At 37.6% G+C, this 26,304-nt stretch overlaps 2 protein-coding genes across 7 annotated transcripts in view; one reads left to right on the plus strand and one right to left on the minus strand.

Moving 5' to 3' along the window:
* Nucleotides 1-335: 335 nt before the first annotated feature.
* Nucleotides 336-21,749, minus strand: LOC121964337 (dual specificity protein phosphatase 19-like). The gene is made up of 5 exons (XM_088086574.1): nucleotides 21,553-21,749; nucleotides 21,008-21,255; nucleotides 14,557-14,603; nucleotides 11,348-11,500; nucleotides 336-8,118 (listed from the first exon to the last, which is right to left on the minus strand). Exons 2-5 carry the CDS (start codon nucleotides 21,234-21,236, stop codon nucleotides 7,936-7,938), a joined length of 612 nt encoding a protein of 203 aa, XP_087942700.1. The 5' UTR covers nucleotides 21,237-21,255; nucleotides 21,553-21,749; the 3' UTR covers nucleotides 336-7,935.
* A 1,227-nt stretch (nucleotides 21,750-22,976) lies between these two features.
* The window catches only part of nckap1 (NCK-associated protein 1), a 44,840-nt gene continuing 41,512 nt past the window's right edge, over nucleotides 22,977-26,304 (plus strand). For 2 of the 6 annotated variants that reach the window (XM_088086567.1, XM_088086568.1), the window contains exon 1: nucleotides 22,978-23,318. In XM_088086567.1, coding sequence (XP_087942693.1) covers nucleotides 23,211-23,318 — 108 coding nt within the window. In that variant the 5' untranslated portion in view covers nucleotides 22,978-23,210. Of the gene's footprint in view, nucleotides 23,319-26,304 lie in introns of all 6 variants that reach the window. The other 4 variants (XM_088086569.1, XM_088086570.1, XM_088086566.1 and 1 more) reach the window with 3 other exon arrangements.

Below are 26,304 nucleotides of genomic sequence, written 5' to 3' on the forward strand. Positions count from 1 at the left end.
AAATATGCGACTTTATAAACTCAGACAACAGCTGAATTTTTTCTCAAAAATTTGCAACTTTATTTTTAAAAAAAGCAAACTTTTTTCTCGTGAATTTGCAACACTAATGTTGGAAATATCAGAGTTTTTTTTTAGAATATTTCCCACTTTTTTTTTATTATTTATTTAATTATTTTTTTGTATCTACGGTGGCCCTGATAGGCCGCTGTAGACTGAGTCTAGCCAGCAGATGATGGGAAAATTTTGAGAGCGGATTGTTGAGGAAAAACTTTCACTCATCCAGATCTTTATCTGTACATTGAAAGGGACTCAACAGTGATGAGATCTCCAGCAGGTGTTTAGAAATAGTTTTATTGTAATTTTAATATTTAAAGCCATATTTAATTATACATTTAAAATTATGTTACAGAAAAAAAGAAAAAATATCTTTTTCTTAGCACTTTCGTGAGGTTTCTTTGTTTTTTTACTTAACATTTTTCTTTTCTTTACTTTTTTCCCCTAATGTTTTGTAATTTTTTGTAACTTAAAGCATTAAATTAAAGTGTGTGGCGGCTGTCGACACCCAGCTTCACTTTCACCCGTGGAAAACCATCTGTGGTTAATACAAGGTCGCAGGTTGTACTTTGTTGTTCTCTTTGTGCTGATTGTTACCACATGCAAATTTTTTACAAAATGTTAATGTGCATGTGCCTCCTGGTGATTGCTCATCCCAGCTGGACCTCGTTAAGTAAAAGTGCACCTTTTGCGACCTTTTGCAAAAAGGACAACCTGCAACGCTTCACTGCACAAACACTGTTAGTGTGAAAGTGCAGAAAACTGTAGTTTCATCATTCTTCTTTTACTCACACTAAATTATCCAACACTGAATCTTTGTTCCCCGACAGAAACTAAATGATTTTGGTGAGGCAGCTGTATTTAGCACATTTCATACAACAGGGCAATTCAAAGTGCTTTACAAAAGCAATCGACCATAAAGACATAATAAAATAATAAAGGATGCAGATTTACAATAAGAGACTAAGGAGGTAAGATATAATTGTAAAATTAATGATGAAATTACTTTTAAAAAATTCAAACAAAAGTCATCATTAAAAATAGCAAAAGTGCAGACAAGGTCCTCAATTAACCCTTTGAAACCTGAGCAAATTGATTAACCTTAACAACCTTCTTAACAAAAAAAACTGACAAGAAAACGACCAAGGAAAAGTTATGAAAATATTATCATTATTATTATTATTATTATATTTTTGTATTGCATACATTTAAATATAGAATTACTATAGTTATAAATATAGATTTCTCTAATAGTTTGTTGGACATTTCTTTTTTTCCTGTATTTTCAAAAGAAATCAAACCAAGCTGGTAAAAGGCATCTGAGGGCAGCCGGAGAACAGTGATATCCATCAAGGTTTAAAAGGGTTAACTAAACACCGGTCCTCCTTTCTCAAATCTTCATCGGCACCTCTCCCTGCATGTACGGCCGAAGCCCGGCGCTCAGACTGCTTATTTTCTGGGGTTCCACTGACTTCCATTAAAGTCGTAAAGTGTGAACTCGGCATTAGATTTCATTCAGTAAGAAACAAAACAAATCCTTTTCTTGTGTTTCTCACTGAGTAACTCTGAATTACTACATTTGCATCGGCGCCGACTCGTTGGAGGATTTTCCTCGACAGGAAATTGTCGAGACCCCCCAGAGCCTCTCTCTGGTTTAGTGACCGAATATTGTTGTTGTCGAGCTTTGAGAAAATAAAGTACACAGTAAGAGGCTTATCTGATAAATTTCCCTCTACTTTGGGTCCCATGATCCAATGCTGCAATAAGCTTAAAACCCTCCCATCGGCTCTACTAGATTAATTTTACACAAATACAAATCTAACTTTATATTCCCGGGTCAATTCTGCCGCTGCTTTATGCATCGCTTTGGACCGTATACACAATGCATCACTTTGGTTTTATTCGTATGAATAAAACATACTGAATGCAGCACCAGGGAAAAAATACAAATGTACTCTTATATTTTCTCCTTGTAACCCATTATTTATGTTTTGTGTTTGTATTTTACATAATTTCTGTTTGTTTTTTTCATTGCAAACAGACGGGGTATCGCAGATAGAATTTAAATCAGTGTAATATGCACTTAATAATACATCACACCCATGGGAAAACAGTAACATAAATAGTAGAACATTTCTTTACTTTCTGCACATTTACGGGGAAGAAGAGAAGCAAATTGAAAATGTTAGATTGATTGGTGAGCAGATGTACTCCAAGTTTTCAGAGTGGATGTCGTTAGTCATGTGTGAGGAAGCGTGTACAGATGGTTGACAAATTAAAAGAAAAAAAACAAATTTAAGTGTCTCAGTGAGGTGTTGGTAACAGTTTCTGCTTCTGGCAAAGTTTGATAGAGTCTCTAAAACAGGATCGATAAACAGCTTAAATATATTCCCTGATTTGGTGTTTTAAGCTGCTTTACTTGTTTCTTCGCTCATTTATTAATGATCTCCTCAAAGTTTTTCTTCTGTATATTTGCCAAAAAGAAAGAATGATGTAATGTGAAATTTATGCTTCATGATTTAGATGTTTTACAGATGCAACAAAAATATCATTTGTTTTTATGAATATGGACGGATGGATGGACAGACAGACAGACTAATGGATGGGCGAATGGACAGATGGATGGATGGATGGATGCATGCATGGACGGATGGATAGTTTTTGGATGGATGGATGGACGGACAGACAGACTGATGGATGGGCGGATGGATGGATAGATGGATGGACAAAGGATGGACAGATGGATGGGTGGATGGATGGATGCGTGGGTGGATGGATGGATGCGTGGGTGGATGGGTGGATGGATGGGTGGATGGATGGATGGATGCATGGATGGATGGATGGATGGATGGATGGATGGATGGATGGATGGATATATATATATTTGTATTAAACTGAATTTGACGTGTGCAGAAACATAAACAGTGAAAATGAAAACTTCACCTGCTGAAACACATTCACACACAACACTGACATTCATATTTAAATGTGATAATTTGCACTTTTCTAAATGCAGATTGAATTCATGCAGCCGTACTTGATGCATATGTAGATTATATGATATGTTATAGGTTCATAATGTAAAGAAATGCACATAACAAACTGGATATTTACAATTTCATCAACGCTTTAACAGGCACAATAAGACATTGTCTTCCTAACTTTACATAGCAACTTCTCAGTGTTTTTCTTTTGTTTGTTTTCTATTTTTATTTTATTTTTAAATGGGCAGATACACAACTAAACCAGTTAGGATCATTTTTAGCATAAACTAGCACACATTAGGCATCAATGGATGTTTTCATAAGTGTAACCGGAGTTGCTTTTTTTCATATAAAAACCGAACAACAGTAGAATATGTTAACAAAATACATCAATTTATGAAGAAAAGACATTTTCTCAGCAAAATGCCTTTTAAAAATTAAAATAGCCAATGAAACATACTCAAAATCTAAAAATAATGGTAACTAACAAATGATTAAAAAAACAAATAAAAAAATTAAAATAATATTAAATCTAGTAAAAAAAAAAGTGAAGTAATATAAATAGTCAGTTTAAATTATGTTTACTGTTGGAAATAAAAGCATCCATTAAAATACAGAGAAAAAGGCTTCGTAAACACGCCAATCGTGAGATAAAACACATAATTCAGTCTCAGAGGGAAGGTGGTGATTATTTTCACATCATGATGTATCGCAGTCTTTATGCTGAGCTAAAGATAGCATCAGCTGTCATTTATAATGGTGAATATAATAATAATAATAATAATAATAATAATAATGATAATGACACATTTAAAAAATAATTTTTAAAAAATGAGAAAAAAGCCTAAAAGTAAATACAGTAACTTAAGAGGTTAATAAGAAGACAAAGGAGTTTGATATATTTTTTCTTATTTATCGATGAGGGGAAGAAGAGCAAAAATGGGAAGCAAATTTATCATAAAAATAATAAACCGTGGCGTTACTGCACTTTAATAATTTCTTGCATTTTTCTTGCAGTTTGTGGCCTGTTTTTTTTTTCTTTTTTTAAAGAAAAAATGATTCTTCATTGTTCTCTTCTGCAGTTCATCAAACCTAATGAAAGCCAACAGGCCAGATAGCGCTGCACAGCTTTAGGGGAAATTATTCAACATCCTGTATGTAACCCGCCGCTCGCTGCCTGTTAATATTCCCTCACTGAGGCCTGCACAGACCGAGATGCTGCTTGGACCCCATGAGACCCTGCAGATGGGACAGCTTGTGCCATACTGTGGTCGACACATCCAGACGGCAAAATGTCACAAAAATGTCAGGGGAAACCCAGTTGGCTTCATAGCAGATACTCTTCAGTGATACGCCATTGAACAGCACCAAAGAAAAGGCCAAACTCCCCGACACTCAAGTGCTGTCACAGACTGCGTATCGGCTCCATGACTCACACGCCGGTTCAATATTTCATTCGCCTGTTTTTCACGACTATAACAAGCACGTTTGTGTGTTTATCGGACAGCGGTGTGCATTTATTGGGACAAACGCCTCAAATATTTAGAAATCGACGGTGACACGAGCCTCCTCTTCGCAATCAGTCCGCGGCTTTAACGGCGCGTTAAATAATCTATGACCTTTATAGGACTAGAAGGGATTGCAACCAATTTGGCAGAACTTATCTGCTCCTCCACGTCTCTGGCACAGAACCAGCCTCCGCCCTCCGCCTCCCCCGAGCCGAGGCAGCCCGCAACTGACACAAAATGCAAAGCTGCATTTTTTAAAAAAAAGGGGGACAAATACGCTCTGTAATGACAATCCAGCACAAATGTCTCTTTTGAAGAGTTGAGCAAAGTACTGGAGGAGTAATAATGATGCTGGTGAAGTTTTCCCTTGTTAAGCAGCTAACGAGACGAAAGCCGTGTCCCAAATCCACACGGCAGAGAAACTCTAAACGCGAGCCGACGTGCTAATCATCACAGGATGCTGCTGATGACATAAACAGTTAACAGTCTTTAGCATTTTATACTGACAGTAAATTATTCAAAGAGTGCAACTTTTTCTTTTTCGTTGTTTTCTGAGATCTGTTTTGCACACTGATCTCTGACAATGTTCGTTTATATCGAAACACCGTTTTCAGAAAGCTTAAATTAGCTGCAGCCTCTGTGCCAAATTCATTCTTTTAGGGCAGAGATACTCAACTCACAGCCACAACCATTTTTAATAATAATTCACAATAAAAATACCCACACACACAGTTACCAGCGTGTACACGTGTGAGGTAATGCTTTACATTAAACAGCATTACCATGCAGCGATAATGCGACGCTGAATAAACTGTGATTCAGACAGTTTATTCATTATTAAACTTTACAGAAATGAACGGAAGATAATGGCTGCAAGAAAAATGAATAAACCAGTGATGATCAACATATGACCTGAGGGCCAAATCTGGCCCTGATAGGGTGCCAGGTGGCCCCAAAAAAACATTTTCTAAATCACAATAAAAATAAAGTGATACAAAGTGAAATAAAGTGAAGTGTACTTTTAGTATACATAAGGTGCCAGAGCGCAAAAAACAGCATCAAAATAGAGCTTGTTGATCAAAAAGTGTCAGTGGAGGATCCTCCACACCCCCCACCACAGGTCCCGCCCACGACCCTAATGTCCTAAAATCTAAGTAATGTCCTAAAGTCCCAGACACGTCCTAAAGTCCCAGAAACGTCCTAAAGTCCCAGACACGTCCTGAAACCCAAGAAACATCTTAAAATCCTAGAAATGTCTTGAAATCCTAGAAATGTCCTAAAATCCCAGAAATGTCCTCAAATCAAAGAGACGTCTTAAAATCCTAAAAACATTCTATAATCCTAGAAACAATTTAACATCTTGGAAATGTCCTAAAATCATAGAAACATATACGGGCTGCTGATGTGACAGATTTCAATACAAACCGTCCGATAGTTGTTAAATATTTCAGTCAGATGCACAAATATGAATCTCACGCTGACGTTGGAAAGTCAGGAGATCACCAGCCGTCAGCGATGACTCCGGTGATCTCGGCCGTTTGGATACGTGTGACTTTTTTAAAAAGGAAAAGTAATCACAGTCACCGTTGACACGCGTGACCGCAGTTAAATTATGGTCGTTTCGTGCTTTGAGGCCGTAAACTCGAAGCTTTTTTATTGCTCTGTAACATTACAGATTACAGATCAGCCCAGAGCGCGCTCAGTTTCTGTCTGACAGAAACACGCCGTCATGTATTTAGGTCAGAGTTTCAATACAGCCGAGCGTGCTGAGCACCTCGTGCTGTATGGATTGGACCGTTAACTCCAACACGCGGGACATTAACGAGCACAATAATGATCGGAAAACACTCTCAGCTGGTTTAACGCGCATCTGCCCCATGGACTCCGTCTCCGTTTAAACAGCGAGGATTAGGACGTGATACCTTTGTGCGTTAGGAGCTCGTCCCAGCGGTGTTTTGTTGATTAGCGTGTGAGCCAACTGGATTCTCCCTCATTATCCAACAAGATAATTACACGCTAATTATTTCAAGGGAGCGAGGCTAGCCCGTCAACTTTGCAAAGTTGTGAAATTGATAGAGACAACGCAGCAGTGAGGGGGATCATTAGAAGTGACTGTTTCTGCTCGTGTAAGTTGGGAAAAGAAATCAAGTTGCACCTCGGCAAAAAAAGTCTTTAATTAGAAAACAATCTATACTACAAAGAAAGTACGAGCCTCCGAAATGAGCAGGTCTGATAGAAAATCAGTTTCTTCACAGATTTCTGAGGGAAACAGTTTCTGTCTTACTGGCTGTATTTTTAGACAAATGATCACAGATGGTTGCAAAGCAGCTAACTCCACACATGCATACACACTGAGCATGAAAACACAGACACAAGAAACGTATCAGAGTTTAAAAACCAGATCCATGTGGTAACAACTCAACTCTGCATGAACCAAAGAGCAGCTGAAGAAGGCCATGAAGTGTGGCTGAAAGCTTTAAAAACAACCTTATGTGGATTCTTCCCGTTTTTTTTGAGAAACATTTTCAGCGTATTGATTTTGAGTGCTGCAGGGGTTAAAAAAAAAAAAAAAGTAGGACAATATGGAGGTTAGCGTCGCTGTGGTTCCCTAATCAGAAAGCTGATGAGATTTTTCCATTGGACGAAAAAGTTACATTAAAATGGCCTGAAATTAGCTACAATTAAAAAAAAAACAGAAAAAGAAAGAAAAAAAGAAAGAAAATTACCTAAAAAATAAAACAACAACAAAATTGTATATATATATATATATATATATATATATATATATATATATATATATATATAAAATTATATATAGCCTAATTTTAAATGTATAATTATAATTATAATAATCATGAATATACTTTTCTCAGTATTTTTCGAAATGTATCTTTTGTTATTTGCTAATTCTCTAATGATTCTCTCTTTTTTGAAAGATAATTTTCAGGTCATTTGCTTTTACTAATTTTTTTGGCAATTTGCAGGAGATTTAATGCCAAGTTGCTGATTGCTTTTTTCCTCGTGTTTTTGGAAGAAATCAAACCAATGTGCTCACGTGTCAAAGCTTTAAATGGCTGTGAAAGGCGTCTACGGGCAGCACAAGAGAAGTGATGCTGATGTAAAGGTTTCAGGGGGTTAAAGCTGAAAATAAGGTCTGTGGAAAGTAAATTTTGGCACTTACACATTTTGTTCAATGAGATAATCTTCAGAAATCAACACTTTTGTGATTTTTGGAGCACAGATTCAGTCACTAGAAGTTAAAAAACTCATGTTAAGCTGTAAACAAACTTACTGATGTATTTTTTGACTTCAGCTCTTCAGCTCGTGGTAACCACAGACGTAGTTTAAAAACTGCCTCTGAGTCGAGGGAAGCGAGACGCTGCGAGGCTCTAAGGTTTGTAGCTCTGAAGCTGCCGGTAGAAGCCGGCGTTCGGGCGGATCGAGGGCCTCGCCAGCTTCACCTGGCCGTACGCGTCGTCAAACGACAGCCCCTCCCTCAACATCAGGTAGCCGATGACGATGGAGGAGGAGCGCGATACGCCGGCGTTACAGTGGACCAGCACCACCCCGTCCTACGGACAGAGAGAGTGAAAGTGACGGAGCAAAGAGACGGACGTTAACCCTTTGAAACCAGGGAAAGTTGGCTTGATTTCTTTCAAAAACATGGGAAGAAAGCTGAAGAAGAAATGAGCCAGAAATTAGCAACAAAACAGTAGAAAGTACAAAATGACCTGATGAATACACAAAAACACTTCAATTACAAGCCAAACTAAAAAAATGGGTCTGAAGTTTGCTTTTAAAATATCAACTCTAACATCCACCTCTATTGTCCCGTTTCAGAAGTTTCAGAGGCTGAAATCTGAAAACATCGGCACATGAAGCCCAAATTATCTCCCTCTGTCATTTCAAAACGATAAACATGTTCCGATAAATGAGCGAGCTGCTCGCCACGTTGACACGACATCAGAAAGATTGGAAAAATCACAGCTTGAAGAGTCTTTTCACAGCATTTCTGCTCCTGAAAAATCTCTAATTTCTGACTTTCCATCGTCTGTGAAAGCAGCGTTACACAGAGCGTGTAGAGCGAGTTGAGACGGAATAAATCTGCGGTTTGTGTCTGTGTGTGTGTCAAAATTTGTGATATGATTAATATTAATGTTGATGTAATTATTTTACTGCCTAGAGTGCCTGGCTGGAAATGAATTTTTAAAATTCCAGCCACATCTTTAGACAATGCGTGCAGGCCCACGGCTCAGAAGTGAAGCTCGGCATATTGACACATTTGTCTCTTTTATTCAACGCGCGGCTTCCAGTCGCCGAAAAAAAAAAGTCTCTTTTCTGGCCGAGGTGGCTCAGAAGAAGAAACTGTAAGCACAGTTTTAGATTTTTACATGTCAATTAATACCCACAGAGCGACGGGAGATTTGAATTAGCTTTGGCTGCACGCACACGTGCGGCGCTTTTGTTGCCATAATTGACGTGTCATCACTGTTATCTGTGCTTTCATTTCATAATATAACCCAATCAGGACGTCCCTGCGGGCGAAAAACAATCAAATAAGGCACAAACAGAACACACGCAGAGGCGACTCCGAAACGGTGACATCACTCTTTAATACGTTTCTGTCAATCAAACCCGGTTTGGCTGCTCCCTCCTCTTATTTGTGCTGCTGTCTGCAGTCGCTACACTTATACATCAGGCCCTCGTTTCCTTCCTCGACCGAACTTCTACGAACTGAGAACTGCCTGAGCGAGATAATCCATCACAGAGAACACGGAGACTTAATTTGGTTTTTGTCAGAGTTTCTTGTTTTGCTGTTATTTCATTGCGCTCGAGTTGAGCGTTTTCATATCGGTGCTCACATCACATTATGTTCTGCTTACGGTCAATCTCCCAACACACACACACACACACACACACACACACACACACACACACACACACACACACACACAGGAAGAAACGCTCAGTCTGGAAATAATCCCTTAAAAAAAATCACATACGAGTGAGACGACTGAGGGAAGTGTAAGCAGAGAAAATCCATTAAATGACCCCAGCGTGGTCTTTCGTACGTACTCTGACCACCCATGTGGCCTTTTGTGTCGAGTCGCAGATAACCGACTGCCGTAGATGTATGTAAATGCGCCGCGGTGAGGTAGCAGAACAGCTGCGTGTGCACACTGACACGTTAAATTACCCGCCAGAGATAAAAGACGGCGTTTTTTAGGCTGCGTGACAGAAAGTAGAGACTGAAGTATTTAAAGAGAACTGATGCAGTTTTTATCTGGTGAAACCGTGAAGCTGTGTGTTTGTGTCCTTCACCGTCCTTTACTATGTTACTGTATACTTTTACTCCGCTAGATTTCAGGAGACGTCGTACTTTTACTCTGAAACTTGTATTTACCAGATACTCTGCAGATAAAGGAGCATTTGTTTGGGGTTCTCATTCACAGATAAGTTTTACAAACAGATGCAGGCGAGAGTCCAGCAGGGAAGCTGAGCGATGTCCGACTGTGGACGTGGGCAGCAACAAAATGTCTTTTAACCCTTTAGGGCCGGCTTTAATATCACACAAACTCGCATCGATCCGCGCACAAAATACGCTTTTCAAAATCAAACTTTAAAACATATTATATATTAATATGACTTTATTCTTTCACTGAGTTATTTTTTTTAACCAACATCAGTCCTAATCATAAATTTCAAATATTCATTAACTTTTAGGATTTTAACCCTTTAAAAGTCAGGTTTTTGTCATAATGCCACAATGTTTTTAGATGAAAAAAAAAGAAAAAAAGAAATATTTTCTATATATTACATGCACAGTAGATTTTTTTTCACAGACTTGGATATGTCAATGATTTTCAGCAACATTGAATTTTATAAAAAAACAGTTCAACAGGTCAAACACTCATACTGCTCTGCACACAAAATCAGGCTGTTAAAATTCAATAAATATGATTTTTTGCTTCTGTTTGTTTTTTTGTGTTTTTTTGTAAACCTACATCAGTCCCAATCATAAATATCAAATATTCATTTATTTTCGGAATTTTGTCAAAAATGTATCATCAGAATTACTTCAAATTATCCAATAATAAACTCGATAAACACAAAAGACTGACAGAGGCTTTTGCTTTAAAGAAAACAGAAGATCGATTCCAGTAAATATTTAATCCTCCTGGATCGGCTTCAGTTTTTTTGTGCCTTTTCCAAACATTTAAACCTTCGAAACATGAGCACATTTGTGAAAACAAAAAGTTAATAAGCAACTTCGCATGAAATGTCTCGCAAATTGAGACGCAATCATTAGAAAAATTTCAACTAAGTAAGAATACGTAAAAACTACATTTATGATAATTATAATGAGCAGAAATTATTATTTTATTTCAGCACTTTTTTATTTCATTTCCTGTTTTGGTTCTTTGACATTTTTTATTTTTGTTTGGCTATTTTCGTGTAACTTTTTGATAATTTCTTGCATTTTTTGGTTATTTTTTAGGTTGGCATTGACTGCTTTCCATGCTTTTTGAAGAAATCAAGCTAATTTCAGATTACAACGGGTTAATTCAGTGACCACCGAGAAGACTCTCTTGTCCAGCACCTTATTTCTGGTCTTTTGGATATGTGTGCTTAAACTCTTAGTTTAGCGTAAAAACTGGAAAAACTGAGAAACAGCTACCGTGGCTCACATTGTTTCTAATCTTTTAAATATGAACAAAAACTGATGTGTAGAAACAATAATTCATAGTTTTACGGGGCGTTATGTGCAAAAATCCCCCCCAAAAAAGTGTGAATGTTTACCTGCTCTCGAGCCTGATCTATAAAAGAGCCGCATTCCTCGAGATACGAAGTGATGTCGGTCTCTGGGAGGTCCAGGACCTGCAGAGTCTTGTACACCAGCTGATCTGCGAACAGGTTATCGACTCCGTAGGCCACATTTAGCACATGAGACACCTGTCAGCGAGAAAAGAGACACGGCACTCTCTGAGCAAATGACCCCGAGCGTTGACTTGTTTTTGAGCGGCTGCTTTCGCAGGAGAGCAACGAGAGATATTCTGTCAGCCATATTGATGACATGACACAACCTGACTGTGACTGAGCGAGAGGGCAGAGAGACGGAGCAAGAGAGGGGCTGACGAAGAAAGATGAAGAGGAGAGGGAGAAGAAAGAGGGGGGCGGGAGGTGGAGGGACGGGAGAGAAGACAGATGGCTCCAATTCATTTTGCAGTATCTGTCTACTCTCGCTTAAATTTAGCTTACCTCTGAGGGCTTAATTCTCTCCTCCTCTACATCTGCTTTTGAACTGCGTCTAACATCAAACTTTCTTTTCCAGAAGTTACAGGATGAGTGTGCTGATATTCTGCTTTTCCTAATTCTCAACAACCCCCCCCCCCCAAAAAATACTGTCCACAGAAATGTATGCTACTACAAAATTTGTTGTATATTTTTAGTATTTTATCTTCAGACTCAAAATTTCCTCTTACATGCACAATTTTCTTTCATATTTATAGTATATATTTGATGAACATTGTTGTAATGAGCCTGAGGTTTTCACTGCCAGTGCTTTCATGTAACTGTTGCGAATATGATAAGAATAAAAAGCTTGCAAAGTCGCAGGGCGAAGGGTCACTAAAAACCTGCACGTTGGGGGCGAGAAAGCCGCAGGAAAATAATCCATGTGCCGTTAAAATACACCCACAATTGGGTGCTAGAAAGGCCAAATGAGAAACAGCCTCAGGTCATTAAAAGACACCCACGTTTGGGAGGTTAAAATGCAGCAGGAAAAGGAGCCACGCGTCACTAATAAACACGCACATTTGGGTGCTAAAAAGCTGAATGAGAAACAGCCAAGGGTTGCTAAAAAACACATTAGGGGCTAAAATAAAGCTGGAAAAACAGCCTGCTGAAAAACACTGATTTTTGGGGCTGAAAAAACTGCTGGAAAATGAGCCATGCGTCTCTAAAAACAGCAATATTTGGGGACAAAAAAACACTGGAAAAACAGTGAGGGGTCGCTGAAAAAACTCTGACATTTGAGGGCTAAAAATCTGCAGTAAATTAAGCAGCTGATCTTTAAAAAAGATCAAATTTGAGGGGTAAAAAGCTGCTAGAAAAACAGCAATTTGTCATAAAAAAATTCCACAAACGGTTGCTGAGAAACACTCACTTTTGGGGACAAAAAAATGCAAACTACTTTACGCTAAAAACGCCAAAGACGCAGCTGAAAAACAGCAAAAACCACATTTAGGACCTAAAAATCTGAATGAGAAATATCCCCGGGTTGCTGAAAAACAACAGCATGGGGGCGAGTAGTCCCCAACAACTGCACTATTTACTAATATTTTAGTAATTTTTGTTAAATATTGCAGTACTTGGATAATCCAGAAAATCATCGAGCCCTTTTTTTAAAAAAATAGAATAAAACTAGATATTTTTTAGCAATTTTCAAACATTTCCTGTTTCAGCAGTGTAAGAAAGTTGACAATAATCCAGAGCATATTTCATCCCAAACCGAGTGTGTTTACTAGTAATTTTTTTATCCTGGTTTTGATCAGACTTTGATCAGACTCAGAAAATCCTGATTATGTCTTTATTCATTTACACGTAACAGGGACGATGCTATTTGATGTCGAATGTCGAAAATACAACCTAACAAGAGAATATATCAGAATAGCTCAAAACATCATAAACAACATTATAAATCCCAAAATATAAATGGCATGTGCAGGTGTCACCGTGTGTGAGATCGCTCTCTGCCGTGTTCGCAGGTGCGTTCTCAAATCGAGTTATGTAGTAATTAGTCAGCGGAGCAAAAGAATATAATGATTGATGATGTAATTTTTTGGTCCACCTGCTGATATTATAGCCAATGAGAATTTAGTGATGCAGATGGTGTTTTTTTTTTTTTTTAGTTGCTCTTTTCATCCATTACTAAACATTTGAAGCTGAAGGAGTCAAAGTGGAGGAGTCAAAAATGAACTGTGAAAAAAACTGAAAAAATGATTGAGCCACTGAAACTCTTTGTTTTGTTGATCAAATTGTCCCTGTTCCACATAAATAAATAAATAAAGACATAATCAGTTCATGATGACATTTACTCTGTATTATTGTCATCTTCCTTACCCTGCTGAAAAGTAAACGTTTTACCTTTTTTTTTTTATTTTAACATGGAAAATAAACAACAAACACAATAATACACAATAGAGAATCTGCTGAAAAAGACAATAAAAATATATTAGGGAAAAAAGACATAATAAAAATAATAATAATTAAAAGAAAAAAAAGGGAAAAAATCAAACTCAATGAACAGTAAAAATAACAATAAATATAGTAAATATGATATGATATGATTTAGTATTTTGTGATCTCTATGTTTCTCTTTGAATTTCATGTAAAGCATCTTTGAGTACTGACAAAAACACTTTATAATTATTATAAATAACCAGACTTGAAAGGGTGTATTTATCGTACGTTTCCGGTCTTGAATACAGATTTGACTTCTCCACAGACGACAGCTTCAGCTGACACACGTTCTTGATATTAAGATACCAGTGAATGTTTATTAAATGTTGCACTGGTTAAGGAAATATCCCTTTATGTCTCATCCTTTGAGCCGAGCTGAGCTTTATTGGGAAACCTGGCTGGTTATTAAGCAGTCAAGCTTTCATGCCTGAAACAGGAAGTGAAGGTATTTGTAATCTCTCCAATTAATCATCCCGAGACTGCACAGGCAGCAATATGCTCATGCCCGCCAGCAGCCACTGCAGAGAGGAGCAGTCACATTTCTCTGGTGTGGAGAAGCAGCTCTGAGACGTACTGTAATCATTTACTCCCTCTACTGAGCTAAACCGTCACTGCATGAGTCATGAAGCTCCTCCGGCTATTGGCTGCTTGTTTGCCGACCCGCAGGACGCAGCGCACCTGCACGGCCGCCTCTAATCTCATGTCACTGCACACGCGATCCCGACACAGCAAGGGCATGCCGGCTCTATTGATCCCCGTGTACTGACCTTATGTCTCTGCAGGGTGTCAGTGTCGTGGGCTGCATCCTGAGAGGCTGAAAAGGCAGAGAGAACCTGATGAGAAGACGGGCCGCAGGGCATGCCTCTGCAAAACTTATCTGTTTAAAACAAAAATGCTTCCTGCAGGCGGACAATAATTGCTCGGTTATAAAATGAACAAATGCTGCTTTTTACCCGCTTCTTCGCATGAATATTTATCAGCATCTCCCTCATTGTTTTTTACAGGAGAGAGACAAAATGTAGCTCTTAATTCGGCTGTATGGTGCTATCAGTGTTATGATGATGGTGGCGATGATGTTTTTTTCATCTTTTAAGTCTTTTATCAGACAAAAGAGCCAAATATTTGCTGGTTCAAGCTGATAAATGTTTGATTTGCTTTGTTGTTTTTTCAGTTTAAGTTGAATATCTTTGTCTTGGTGCTGATAATTCTAGTGACTTAAAAGCTACGGGAAAAACATCCACTAAAACACGCCCACATTTACAGACTAAAAAAACATTGTAAAAACAGCTACAAGTCACTAAAAAAAGTCCATGTTTGGGGGCTAAAAAGCGACTGGGAAAGTAGTGATGGTTCCCTAAAAAAGCTGCTGGAAAATAAACCATAGGTTGTTAATTAAAAAACGCTAAAAAAAAAAAGCGACAGGTCCCTAAAAAATGCCCACTTTTGGGGACTAAAGAGCCGCTAGAAAAACCGGCATGCATTGCTAAAAAACACCCACACTCTGGCTGAAATCCTTAATCTTGCCGCCTGATTCCTGATAGTATAAACCAAGGGAACGCCAGTGTCTTACAAAAAGAGAAATCAGTCGTCACATAAATACAGAGCTGTACGACAAACAGTCAGTTCAGCTGTGTCAAACTTTAGCAGCAGAAAGCAAATGCTGCAGGATATCAGCACCTATATCACTTAGCAGGAAAACAGTCAGACAGAAAACCTTTTCTGAACAGCTGCAACACGGAGGGAAGACATCAGTCAGCGGAAACCAACAGAAAAATGGCTTACAGCTACAGAAATAAAGAGGAATCAGATGATTTGTATAGTAACACGAGGCTAGGCTTAAAAAAGCTGCTGAAATAAACATTCAGTATTATCTACAGCTGCAGAAAAAGAAGTTTATGAGTTTCATGAAAAGAGTGAGCAAAGGCGTTTTTTTTTTTAAAACTTCTTGTTTGAATGCAGCGGAGGAAGCAGGTCAGAGACTAATGGAGGAAATAAAGTGAGAGAGAACATAAAACAACCTGACTGTTTTGAGAAAAAGCAGATCATCACTGAAGGGGACGGTTAAAACAGAATAAGCGACAGTCTCTTTCAATTTGTCAAATAGCTCCTCACAAATAGCAGGAACCGGCTAACTTTGAGAAAGAGACATATGGGCAGGAAGCAGAACATGCCGGCAGGACTTCCTCCAGGTTTCCAGAGTGGATACTCTGCAGCAGCTCGCCGCCTTCAAAGTAGCAATATCTGCACTCTCTGCCGCAGCCAAACCACTTTCACATAATGCCAAATTCATGGTGTTGGGAAGTAAATCTAAATCCAAAGGATAGTTTGGAGCGAAGCCAGCTCCACCCATATGCTTCATCAGTGTAGAAGTGAAAGATTTAAACTGACACATCTGTGAGGAGGTGCACGACTGCCAGGGTTTTTACAGCGTTTCCTAAATACAACAGTGACATGGGACCAAATTCAATCTGCTTAAAAACACAAGACAGATCTCTGGCATCTTTATTCCGCTGAGTCACAAATGCTGTTAAAGGTTTCTTTAAATGATTTATTCAGAAATTGGAATTACTGCCTTTTGTTTGTGTGCCTCCGTGAACCAGTAAAGTTTTCTTCAGTGTCTGTCCAGACCGTATAGACTCTGTATACAGACTGACGACGCGCTCACGCTTAACCCCGCTATGTTTAAGTCAAGCTGAAATTTACGTTGACATCTTGCGCTGGTGACATTTGGAGCCGGAGTCTGCGCAGTTACGATATCCAAGATGGGGAAGTTGAACAGGAACACATGGATTGGCTGTCACAGCTGTCAATCATCGTGGAAAACTCATTAAAACTAAACTTATCATAAAAACAAACACTTGAACAAACATCAGGGTGATGACCTCTACCTTCAGGGACAGAAAACATCTTTGGGAAAAATTAATTTGGCGTGTACTTTGAGTTTTTAGTTTGGCCTATGTCCCATTCACTAACATGGAGGGGCGGGCTTTATGGCCTATACTGCAGTCAGACACAAAACTGACACAAGGTCACAATGGCCTTGACCTTTGACTACCAAATTCGTCAAGATGTATATGTTCAGAAGAATCAGACAGGCGAAGTCACAGTAATCTTGACCTTTGACCTATGACCACCAAAATCTAATCACTTTGTCATTGAGTCCAAGTGGGTGTTTGTGCCAAATTTGAAAAAAAATCCTCAAGGCCTTCTTGAAATATTGGTTCACAAAAATTAGACAGACACAAGGTCACAGTAACCTTGACCTATGACATCCAAATTCTAAACAGGTCATCTTACACTCTAAGTGGACATTTGTGCCAAATTTGAAAAGAATTCCTTTAAGGTGTTTATGAGATATCGCAGTCACAAGAAAAAGATGCATGCAGGTTACAGTGACCTTTGACCATTAAAATCTAAATCAGCTCATTCAGTCAAAGTGAACATTTGTGCCAAATTTAAAAAGAATTCCCTCAAGTTCTTTATACATTACCGTCACAAAAATTAGGTGAAAAGGTCACGGTGACCTTGACCTTTGGCCACCCAATTTAATTTGGTTCATCACTGAGTTCATGTTGATGTTTGTGCCAAATTTGAAAGAATCCCCTCGAGCTGTTCTTGATATATCATGTTCACAAAAATGAGAAAAAAAGATCAAAAGACCTTGACCGCGAAACACCAAATTCTCAGTGAAAGTGGACGTTTGTGCCATATTGGAGGTGAGCTGCGTTTTGAACCAACGATTTAGAGCAGCTTGACTGAAGCACGAGCATGTAGACAACAGCATGAATATGTATCTCAATATTTGGAGTTTTTTAGATGAGGGATTAAATCCTCTTTTGTGGGTCGAGACAATTCTCCATATCTTAAACAAAGAAAACTCTAAAAAAACTAATTGAATTCTCTTTCATAAATGTCCTGTCTCAAGATTAAAGAGCTTTCTTGTCTTATGCACGGAGAACAAGTCGCTCTGTATAATTAAATTCCTCGTTTGCTGTCCTCTTTGATTGGCATCTATCGAGCAGAAATACTCGGTGAAAATAAGTCGTCACAGAGCTTATTTGCTTCCTCGCAGAGTTAGATGAGAAGATGAAGACCAAAGAATCAGACGGTGACAATTTGCTTTTTTAGTAATTGATGAATTTTGCCGTAAACATCAAAGTCTGTCAGTCAGATTTATATTAACCCTTTGAAACCTGCATCGACGTAAGCTTTCTTGTGCTGCAATCAGATGCCTTTCACAAGCATTTATACTGTAGATAATAACAAATAATTGACGATTGATTGATCAGTTGTATAGAATTTAATCAAACATGTTATGTTTAATTGATTAATCAATAGGTTGTCCGATGCTGTCAAACTATACGCAGATATTGCTGTGAGCATTGATTGAGGAAAGAAGTAATTAGGAAGTTATGGTTTTTTTTCCAAATAACGATTAATCAATGAATTGATTGTTAATTTTACCAATAATCGATTTAGGAAAGTGCTTACAATTTGCAACCCTAATTTGAACCTTTAAAACCTGAGAAAAACGTCAAGAAATTGGTACAGTTTTTGCTTAAAAAAAGTAAAAAGTGAAAAGAAAACAACCTGAAAATTAGTTGGAGAGAAAAAGTGCAAATTATTTTGAAAATTATGTATTTATTTATTTTATTAAAATATATGTTTTTTAAAAAATAAATATATATATCTATTTTTTCATTTATAACTAATTTTAAGTTTATTATAGATATATATTTAAAATTATATTAAAAAATATATATAAATGTTTGAATTATTAAATTTCTTAGCATTTTTTCTGGTCTTTTCTTGTGTATTGTTGTTTTTTTACTTTTCTTCTTTTTGGTAATTTTTTGTAACTTTTTTTTGCAAATTTTTAGGTAAATTCTTGTAATGTTTCTCGTCGCCTTCTTCCCATGTTTTTTGAAAAAAAAAAGTAAATTTGCTCATCTTTCAAAAGGTGAATTTGTGGTGTCTGTACTGTAAATCTGTCCACACTGGTCATATTTGTGGACATGACGAGATAATTATCATCATCATTTTTCAAAGGACGGCAGCAGGATGATTACAGAGAGACGGTATCGCGGCGCTAAAGAGAGCTGAGGGTGCACAGAGAGAAAATCACCTCCAGTCTCACGGGGCATATTTACTGTAAACACAATGTGACAGTGGGACCAGAGCACCGCACACAAAAAAGGCTGCCTGTCAAGTGCAATGATAGCCTGAAACGTCCTTGGACAAAAGAAAAAAAACATCAAAAATTGTGTCTATTGAGTCACTGTCGGAGAGTCACAAAGAGACATTTTAAAATTGGAGAAAAGCTGTCAGACGTTCAATAAGGTGTTTTACTTGATGTGAGTCGCAGCAGAGAAACGAGCGGTTTAACGCCGTGAGCAGTGACCGGCTGTTTGAGTTACAGTCGCCTCTGTGGAGCCTAACAGATGTAATATTTTATTGATCCCCGCTGACAGATTGTCTCTTTGAGTCTCTCCTGTAGTGAGGTCGAAACACGGCGTCAGCTGCAGGACCGAACGGCCCCCCGGAGCTGTGACGGGAGACAATGTCAGGCTCAAGGACGCCTCGGCAGGACGGACACGTGCTGACATGAGGAGGCGTCAACCTGTGTCCTCCAGCTGAAGGGGACAACACCATGATCCTTTATGTCAATAATAATGACTTGATTTATTTGTTATTCAGACCTTCTTTATTTATTTACTTATTTGTTTATTTATTTATTTACTTACTTTTTAATTTATGTGGAAGGTGTAAACCTACGTCCTCCAGCTGAAGGGGTCACCACCACGACCCTTAATGTCAATATGAATCACTTGATTTATTTGTTATTGGGACCTTATTTATTTATTTATGTGGGCGTGTCAACCTTTTTCCTCCAGCTGAAGGGTATGCCACCACGACCCTTAATGTCAATATTAATCACTTGATTTATTTGTTATTGGGACTTTATTTATTTATAACTATATTTGTCATTATTATAATTATATATTTAAAATTATGTTACAGAATATATCATTCAAATGTACAGCACTTTGTAACATTGGTTTTGATAAGTGCTATATGAATAAACTTTATAATTATTATTACATACATGTATTAATCTTTTCATTTTTTGCAGAGTTTTAGCAGGTCGTTTCCTTGTTTATTGTTTTTTTTTGGCTTTTCTTTTCTTGATAATCTTCAGGTTATTTTTTGTAACATTTTACCTTTTATTTGCTATTTTTTGGGTCATTTCCTGTTAAGCTGCTCATTAACTTCTTCCCATGTTTTTGAAAGAAATCTGATGTGAGCAGTCGTAGTAACAGCAGTGGATGATCTGAAGTAGCAGTAGCAGTAGTTGTAGCTGTAATAATGGTCATGTTTTTAAAGATAGGAGTGATAGTAGTAGAAGTATTGGTAATAGCAGTAGTAGAAGTAGCAATACTTGCAGTATAAAGTGCATTTGGTGGCAGCAGCATATTATAACAATAATGGTAAAAGTAGGGCTGGGCGATAAAACGATAACGATATAAATCACGATATAACTTTTCCTCAATTGAAATATGAGATGTAGTCGATAGAACGCATTCCAGCCCGGACCGCTCTGCTCTCATTCTCCATCGATGTCTCCGCCAATGTCTCTGCCGGTGTCTCCGAATATCCGCTTAGTTCTCACTCTCCACCAGTGTCCGCTCCGCCTCATTCTCCGCTGGTGTCTCCACCGGTGTCTCCACCGGTGTCTCTGAATGTCCGCTCTGCTCTCAATCTCCACTAGTGTCTCCGCCAGTGTCCACTCCGTTCTCACTCTCCGCCGGTGTCTCAGAAAGTCTGCTCCGCTCTCTGACGATGTCTCCAAATGTCCTCTCCGCTCTCATTCTTCGGATATTGATAGCCTATCTTATCAGCCACGAGAAGCTGGAAATTATCGCTTTATCGTATCGGTTGAAATAATCATTATGGTGCATCACTGGTTATGATGTCTTCATATCTCACTTAGGAGTCAAAGGGAACCTTTAAGCTTGACAGAAATAGTGATTTGATGTATATCGTGATATATATTGATATCGACTGATATGAAAAAATTATCATGATAAGACTTTTTTCCATATCGCCCAGCCCTAGGTGAAAGTATATGTGTTATGTGCACAGCAGGGAGTCTGTTCTCGGTGAATAAACAATAGTAGCTCTATCAATAGTAGTAGAAATATTACTATTACGTATTACCCAGCAGTAGAAAGGGTCTCACAACGCCGACTTGAAGGTCCAGACTTTGATCTTCTACAAATCCACATCCATCCCCCTCCTCCAGCTCCTCAACCTGCTCCTCTCCCTCTCCTCCATCAGGCCTCCTCTCCAGGAGCCTCCTGCCCGTCACCGTGGTAACGCGCGTGCACTGTTTCCTCAGACGGTTTTTGGAGAAACCCTGGATCTCCTGAGACAGTGAATGCATCATCGGGGTGCACAAGACTCAGCTGAAACGGACCAAAAAGGACAATAATCAGGTGGGAGTTTTCAGTCATTTCTAAGAATAGTATCTGTCCCTAACTCTTTAAACGCTGTTGCTATGTTACACAGTTTTATTACGACCCAAAATGTAAACAAAAGTGTGTATGGGCTTAACTTTTGGGTGCATTATCTCTCAACAGCTTACCTTTGTGTCAAACTAACTGGAAATTGACATTATATTATATAATATCTGCAGAAATGTTTGATTCTGAACAAAAACACGAAGCTTAATCATTTTTAGTTTCCCTGCTTCGTGCACCCACCTGGACTAAATAATGCAAAAATCCCACACAGAGTCAGATCAGCGCTGCTTTAAGCCCTCATATAACATTATTACAGCCACAGGATTTAGTCCGGGACAGTAAATGTGTAAAAACACAGCGAGTGAAGCAGCATTAGCGCTAACAGAGAGCTGACAGCTGAGTCGGAAGCTGCGTCAACAATGTGATGCGTTCAAGTGTTCAAAGTAAAATAGGTCATCGTAGTGTTGGAGGCTCTGTTCAGGGTGTGGCTGATAATCCTGTTCGTTTTTGGTTATTAATATAAAATCTTTAAAAATCGATTTAAAATATATACTTTTTTTCAGTTTTACTGGACATTTGAGCATATCCATACTAATTTAAAACGTAAAGCGCGAGTTCGCTGAAAAATATTAATGGTGCAACAAAACATGAGCATAAGACTACAGAAAAAGAGAACAATGTGGTAAAATATGCAGAACCCCGCAAAAAATGTGTCCGTTTGTTTAAGTTAATTAATTTAATGTAATAATGTATTCTCCGATTTTATTTCGCGTAAAATAACGACTTCATTCTCGTAATATTACTACTTTATTATCATAATATCAAGAGTTAAATCTTATAAAAGTATTACTTTTTTTCTCGTAAAACTTCATTCTCATAATATTACTTTGTTCTTTTTTCTCATAATATTACAACTTAATTCTCGAAATTATGACTAAATTAAAGTAATAAGACGGCTTTATCCTTGTAATAAGACGACTTTATTCTCATAAAATTACGACTTTTTAGTCGTAATAAGACGACTTTATTCTTATAAAGTTACAGCTTTTTTCTTATAAAATTCCGACTTTGTTTCTTGTAAAATTCCAACTTCATTCACTTTTGCACACTTATTTGCCCTTTTATTTATTTATTTATTTTTTCAAAAAACTCTTTCTAATCTTTTTTGGCTGTTTGTTTGTTCTCTGTACATACTGTACATATCTTTATTATTCTTCTTATTATTGTTATTTTATTTCATTCTATTTTATTTTATTCTATTTTAAATGCCTTCCATATATATATATATATTTGCATTTGTTGCCCTTTTTAACGAATATTTCATTCAGTTGCTACTGTCTTATTTGCTGCTGCAACAAAACAATTTCCCTCACGGGATTAATAAAGTATTTCTGTTCTATTCTCGCAATATTACGACTTTATTCTCGTAATATCAAGAGTTAATTCTTATAAAACTACGACTTCACCCCCCATAACATTACAGCTTTATCCTCGAAATAACACGTTTATTCCCGTCTTTTATTCCCGTTATAATAATAATAATCGAAATTTAACTTTTTTCTTTTACATGGCCCTAATCCTCGGTCGCAGTTTGCAGACGCCAGGCTATGAGGTGTAGTATTACCGAGGGCCCCTGAACGCAGCCGGATCCAGCCTGGTTGTGGAAACCAGGACACCTCCTCTCTTCATCCCAGTGACCGAAAAAAACAGGCAGGGACACGGTGGGGTGGAGTACAGGAAGCTGCTGTCCCCGAATATCTGAACATGGGCGAAATCTAACAACGGCATCAATCACAGCTTCTTTCTTTCCTCTCCTGTCACGACCCAGAGGCTGCGGACATCCGAGATTTATATTTATATATTTTCTGGATTGAAGATTGAACCGAAACAGCGAGAAGATGTCTCGGGGAGTGATCCAGCCCAGCCAGCAGAAACTGGCAGAAAAACTCACCATCCTCAACGACAGAGGCATCGGGATGTTGACCCGTGTTTACAATATCAAAAAGGTTCGCACACTCACACACACACATGCAGAAATATCCTCATTAACAGGCTCATGATGTGGGAATAATCCGCTCCTGCACCCAAAATATTAACGCCGGAGACAGTATGAATGCCTCATTAGCTAGCACTGACTGTTACTGTACGGATAACGCTAGCTAGATTGACTCACCCCTGATATTTTGTACATTAATAACTGTTTATAACGGTATTTTAAACAGGTAAACATGCAATTTGCACTGACGTTATCCTAAATGTTTCCCTGTTTAGCATCCCTGGAAGCTGCTAGCCACAAGCTATCGCGTTAGCTTGCGGTAAAGTGGCCCGTCGGTTTTACGATGTTAATCGACTCTCAGTTGAATTACAGATAAATGTAGGTACTCTTACCGAGCAGTAGAATACTTTTTCATCAAATAAACTTAAGCTGAAACTATCAAATTGAGCTTTTTGAAGTGATATCGTTAAATATCCAGGCCTGTAGTAGCTAGCTAACATCGGCTGGTAATGGCGGCGGTTGGTGGCTAAGCTAACCACCGCTAAGCTAACAGTTAGCAATCGGGCGTCGTCTCTGCTCCACCAAAATCCCAAAAAACACGAAGCGAAACAAAACACAGCTGCAGTCTGATGCTCGTTTTGTTTATTTAAAACAAGCCATGTGTGCATAACTGAGTATTTTTACCCCCAAAATGTGCCACATAAACTGCTAAACTGATGCAAGATAATACATTGACAGGCAGAGGCAGATTATCGTCGATTAGTATCTTTTATTCGATCAATCATTAAAGGTGCTTGTTAAATATGTCAACACATACTCATAACAACAACGGTATCCACTGTGATGATCGAAGTATGTCTACTTTAAGTCCCAATCAGTGAAACCACAAATATTTCAGTGTATTTTCTAAAAAATAATATAACAGAAAAGCTCAGTTTCTTTGGCAGACGTTTAAAGTCATGTGCCCTGTATTTTCTTAGCAGGTGCTTTGCTCACTGAAAGTGGACATCATGATGAAATGCATAATTAATCGATTAATTTACCGGTTATCACAGCACAAATATATAGCATTTTATATTTTAAGCTCTTGTCAAACCAAAACACAGCTGCAGTCTGATGCTCACTGCGTTCATTTAAAACCAGACGTGAATATAACTTATTTATTACACTGAAGGTTGCAACTAGTTACATTTGGCCTGCTAAAAAATTGCAAGATAGTAAAGGTGAAAGTGACAGAGTATCTTTAATTAATGTGTATTTTATTTGATTAATGATTAAAGTTGCTTTGCAAAAATATCAACACATTCAACACAAGTATAACGTGTGATATCTAAAATATGTCTTCTTTAACTCCAAAGCAGTGGAAAAAACCCCAAATTTTCCATGTATTTTATAAAAAATTAACATTTAACCTCACCCAAACACAAAACTAGGGCAAGCATTTCCTTTAATTTATGTGCCTTTTTTCTAGCAGGTGTTTTGCTCACTTTGAGTGGAAATCATGATGAGATTCATATTTGATCAATTTACCAGTTATAGCATAAATATATAGGTTTTTTTTTTAATTGAATCACTTCACAGTGACATTAAGCAAATCAAAACACAGCTGCAGCCTAGTGCTCACTGCGTTCATGTAAACCAGATATGTGTATACAACTCATTTTTTATAGCAAAGGTTGCAGCAAGTTACATTCAGCCGGCTAAACAATTGCAAGATAGTGAAGTGAAAGTGACAAACAGAGTGATTAATGTATCATTTATTCGATTAATCATTAAATTTGCTTGTCAAAAATATTAACACATAGTCAGTATAGCTCCAGTATCCAGTATGATGACTAAAATCTGTCTACTTTAACTCCAAAACAGTGAAAACACCCAAATATTTCATAGAAAAATATAACATTAAGTACCAAAAGGGCAAGCATTTGCTCTCTCATGTCTTTTTCTAGTAAGTGTTTAGCTCACTTTAAGTTGAAATCATGATCAATTTCATAGCTAACTGGTCAATTTACTATTTGTTAAAGTACATATATGTAGCATTTTGTGTACTAAACCTTTGAAACCTGGTTTGACAGCACTTTTCTTGTGTTGCTTTTAGACACCCTTTACAAGTATTTCAACCTTTGAACCCTGAGAAAATTGGTGACATTTCTAAATAAATAAATAAATAAATAAAAAATCAGGAAAAAAGGCAGTTAGCAACTCAGTAAGAAATTTTCCAAAAATGGTAAGAAATTATTTTATTTTATTTTATTTATTACTTATTTATTTATTTATTTTTCTTTTTAAAGCTGGGGAAATATTAAGGGAAAAAAAGAAAAGCGATAGGGTCACAGTCTTGTTTGCCTTTTTTCTTACTTTATGTCTTTCTTTTTTATTTTATTTTATTTTTTTTTAACTAATCATCAGGTAACTGTACTTCTTACTAATATCTTGCTAAGTTTTTTGTCATTTCCTCTGTCGTTGCTCATTGCCTTCTTCTCATGCCTTTGAAGGAAATCAAACCAATTTGCTCAGGTTTCAAAGGGTTAAACAATAGATTTACCACTTGTTAAAGCACAAATATAGAGCCTTTTATATTTGAAGCTCCTCTCAGTGACATTAACATGACATTTGCTGCTTCAGCGTACAGTTACAGTGCAGTAGACACAGTAAAATGAAATATAACACATGTATTAATGCTACCGACTCCTGACTGTGTTGCACAAGTATTGCACCAGTGGTTTGTGTGTGGGAGGAAAAGAGTAGTGGGTCTGTTTGTGTGGGACGAGCCTTTGTGCCTGGGTATGTATGCTGAATAGAAAAAGACAGGGAGAGAGAAAGAGGTCAGTCATGTCCAAACAGTACAGAGGAGAAGTTAAACTGTCTGAAAGCCCATACTGTTTCCCATTCACTGACATTTTAGTCCAACTTTATTATTCAGCAGTTATTTCCAAATTAACAGGATTCTTTTGGTGGTCTATTATGATGAGATAATTTGATTCTTAACTAAAATG

Source organism: Plectropomus leopardus, chromosome 13 (assembly GCF_026936395.1).
Source record: "Plectropomus leopardus strain MGB_pleo_1.0 chromosome 13, ASM2693639v1, whole genome shotgun sequence".
Classification (NCBI taxonomy): domain Eukaryota; kingdom Metazoa; phylum Chordata; class Actinopteri; order Perciformes; family Serranidae; genus Plectropomus; species Plectropomus leopardus.

Excerpts from the sequence above, each read along its gene's own strand:
- LOC121964337 (XM_088086574.1), bottom strand. The coding sequence starts at position 21,236 with ATGATGCATTCACTGTCTCAGGAGATCCAGGGTTTCTCCAAAAACCGT. Across the intron at positions 11,501-14,556 it reads ACACCCTGCAGAGACATAAG|GTGTCTCATGTGCTAAATGT; the intron begins GTCAGTACACGG and ends TCTCGCTGACAG. Across the intron at positions 8,119-11,347 it reads TAGATCAGGCTCGAGAGCAG|GACGGGGTGGTGCTGGTCCA; the intron begins GTAAACATTCAC and ends CTCTGTCCGTAG.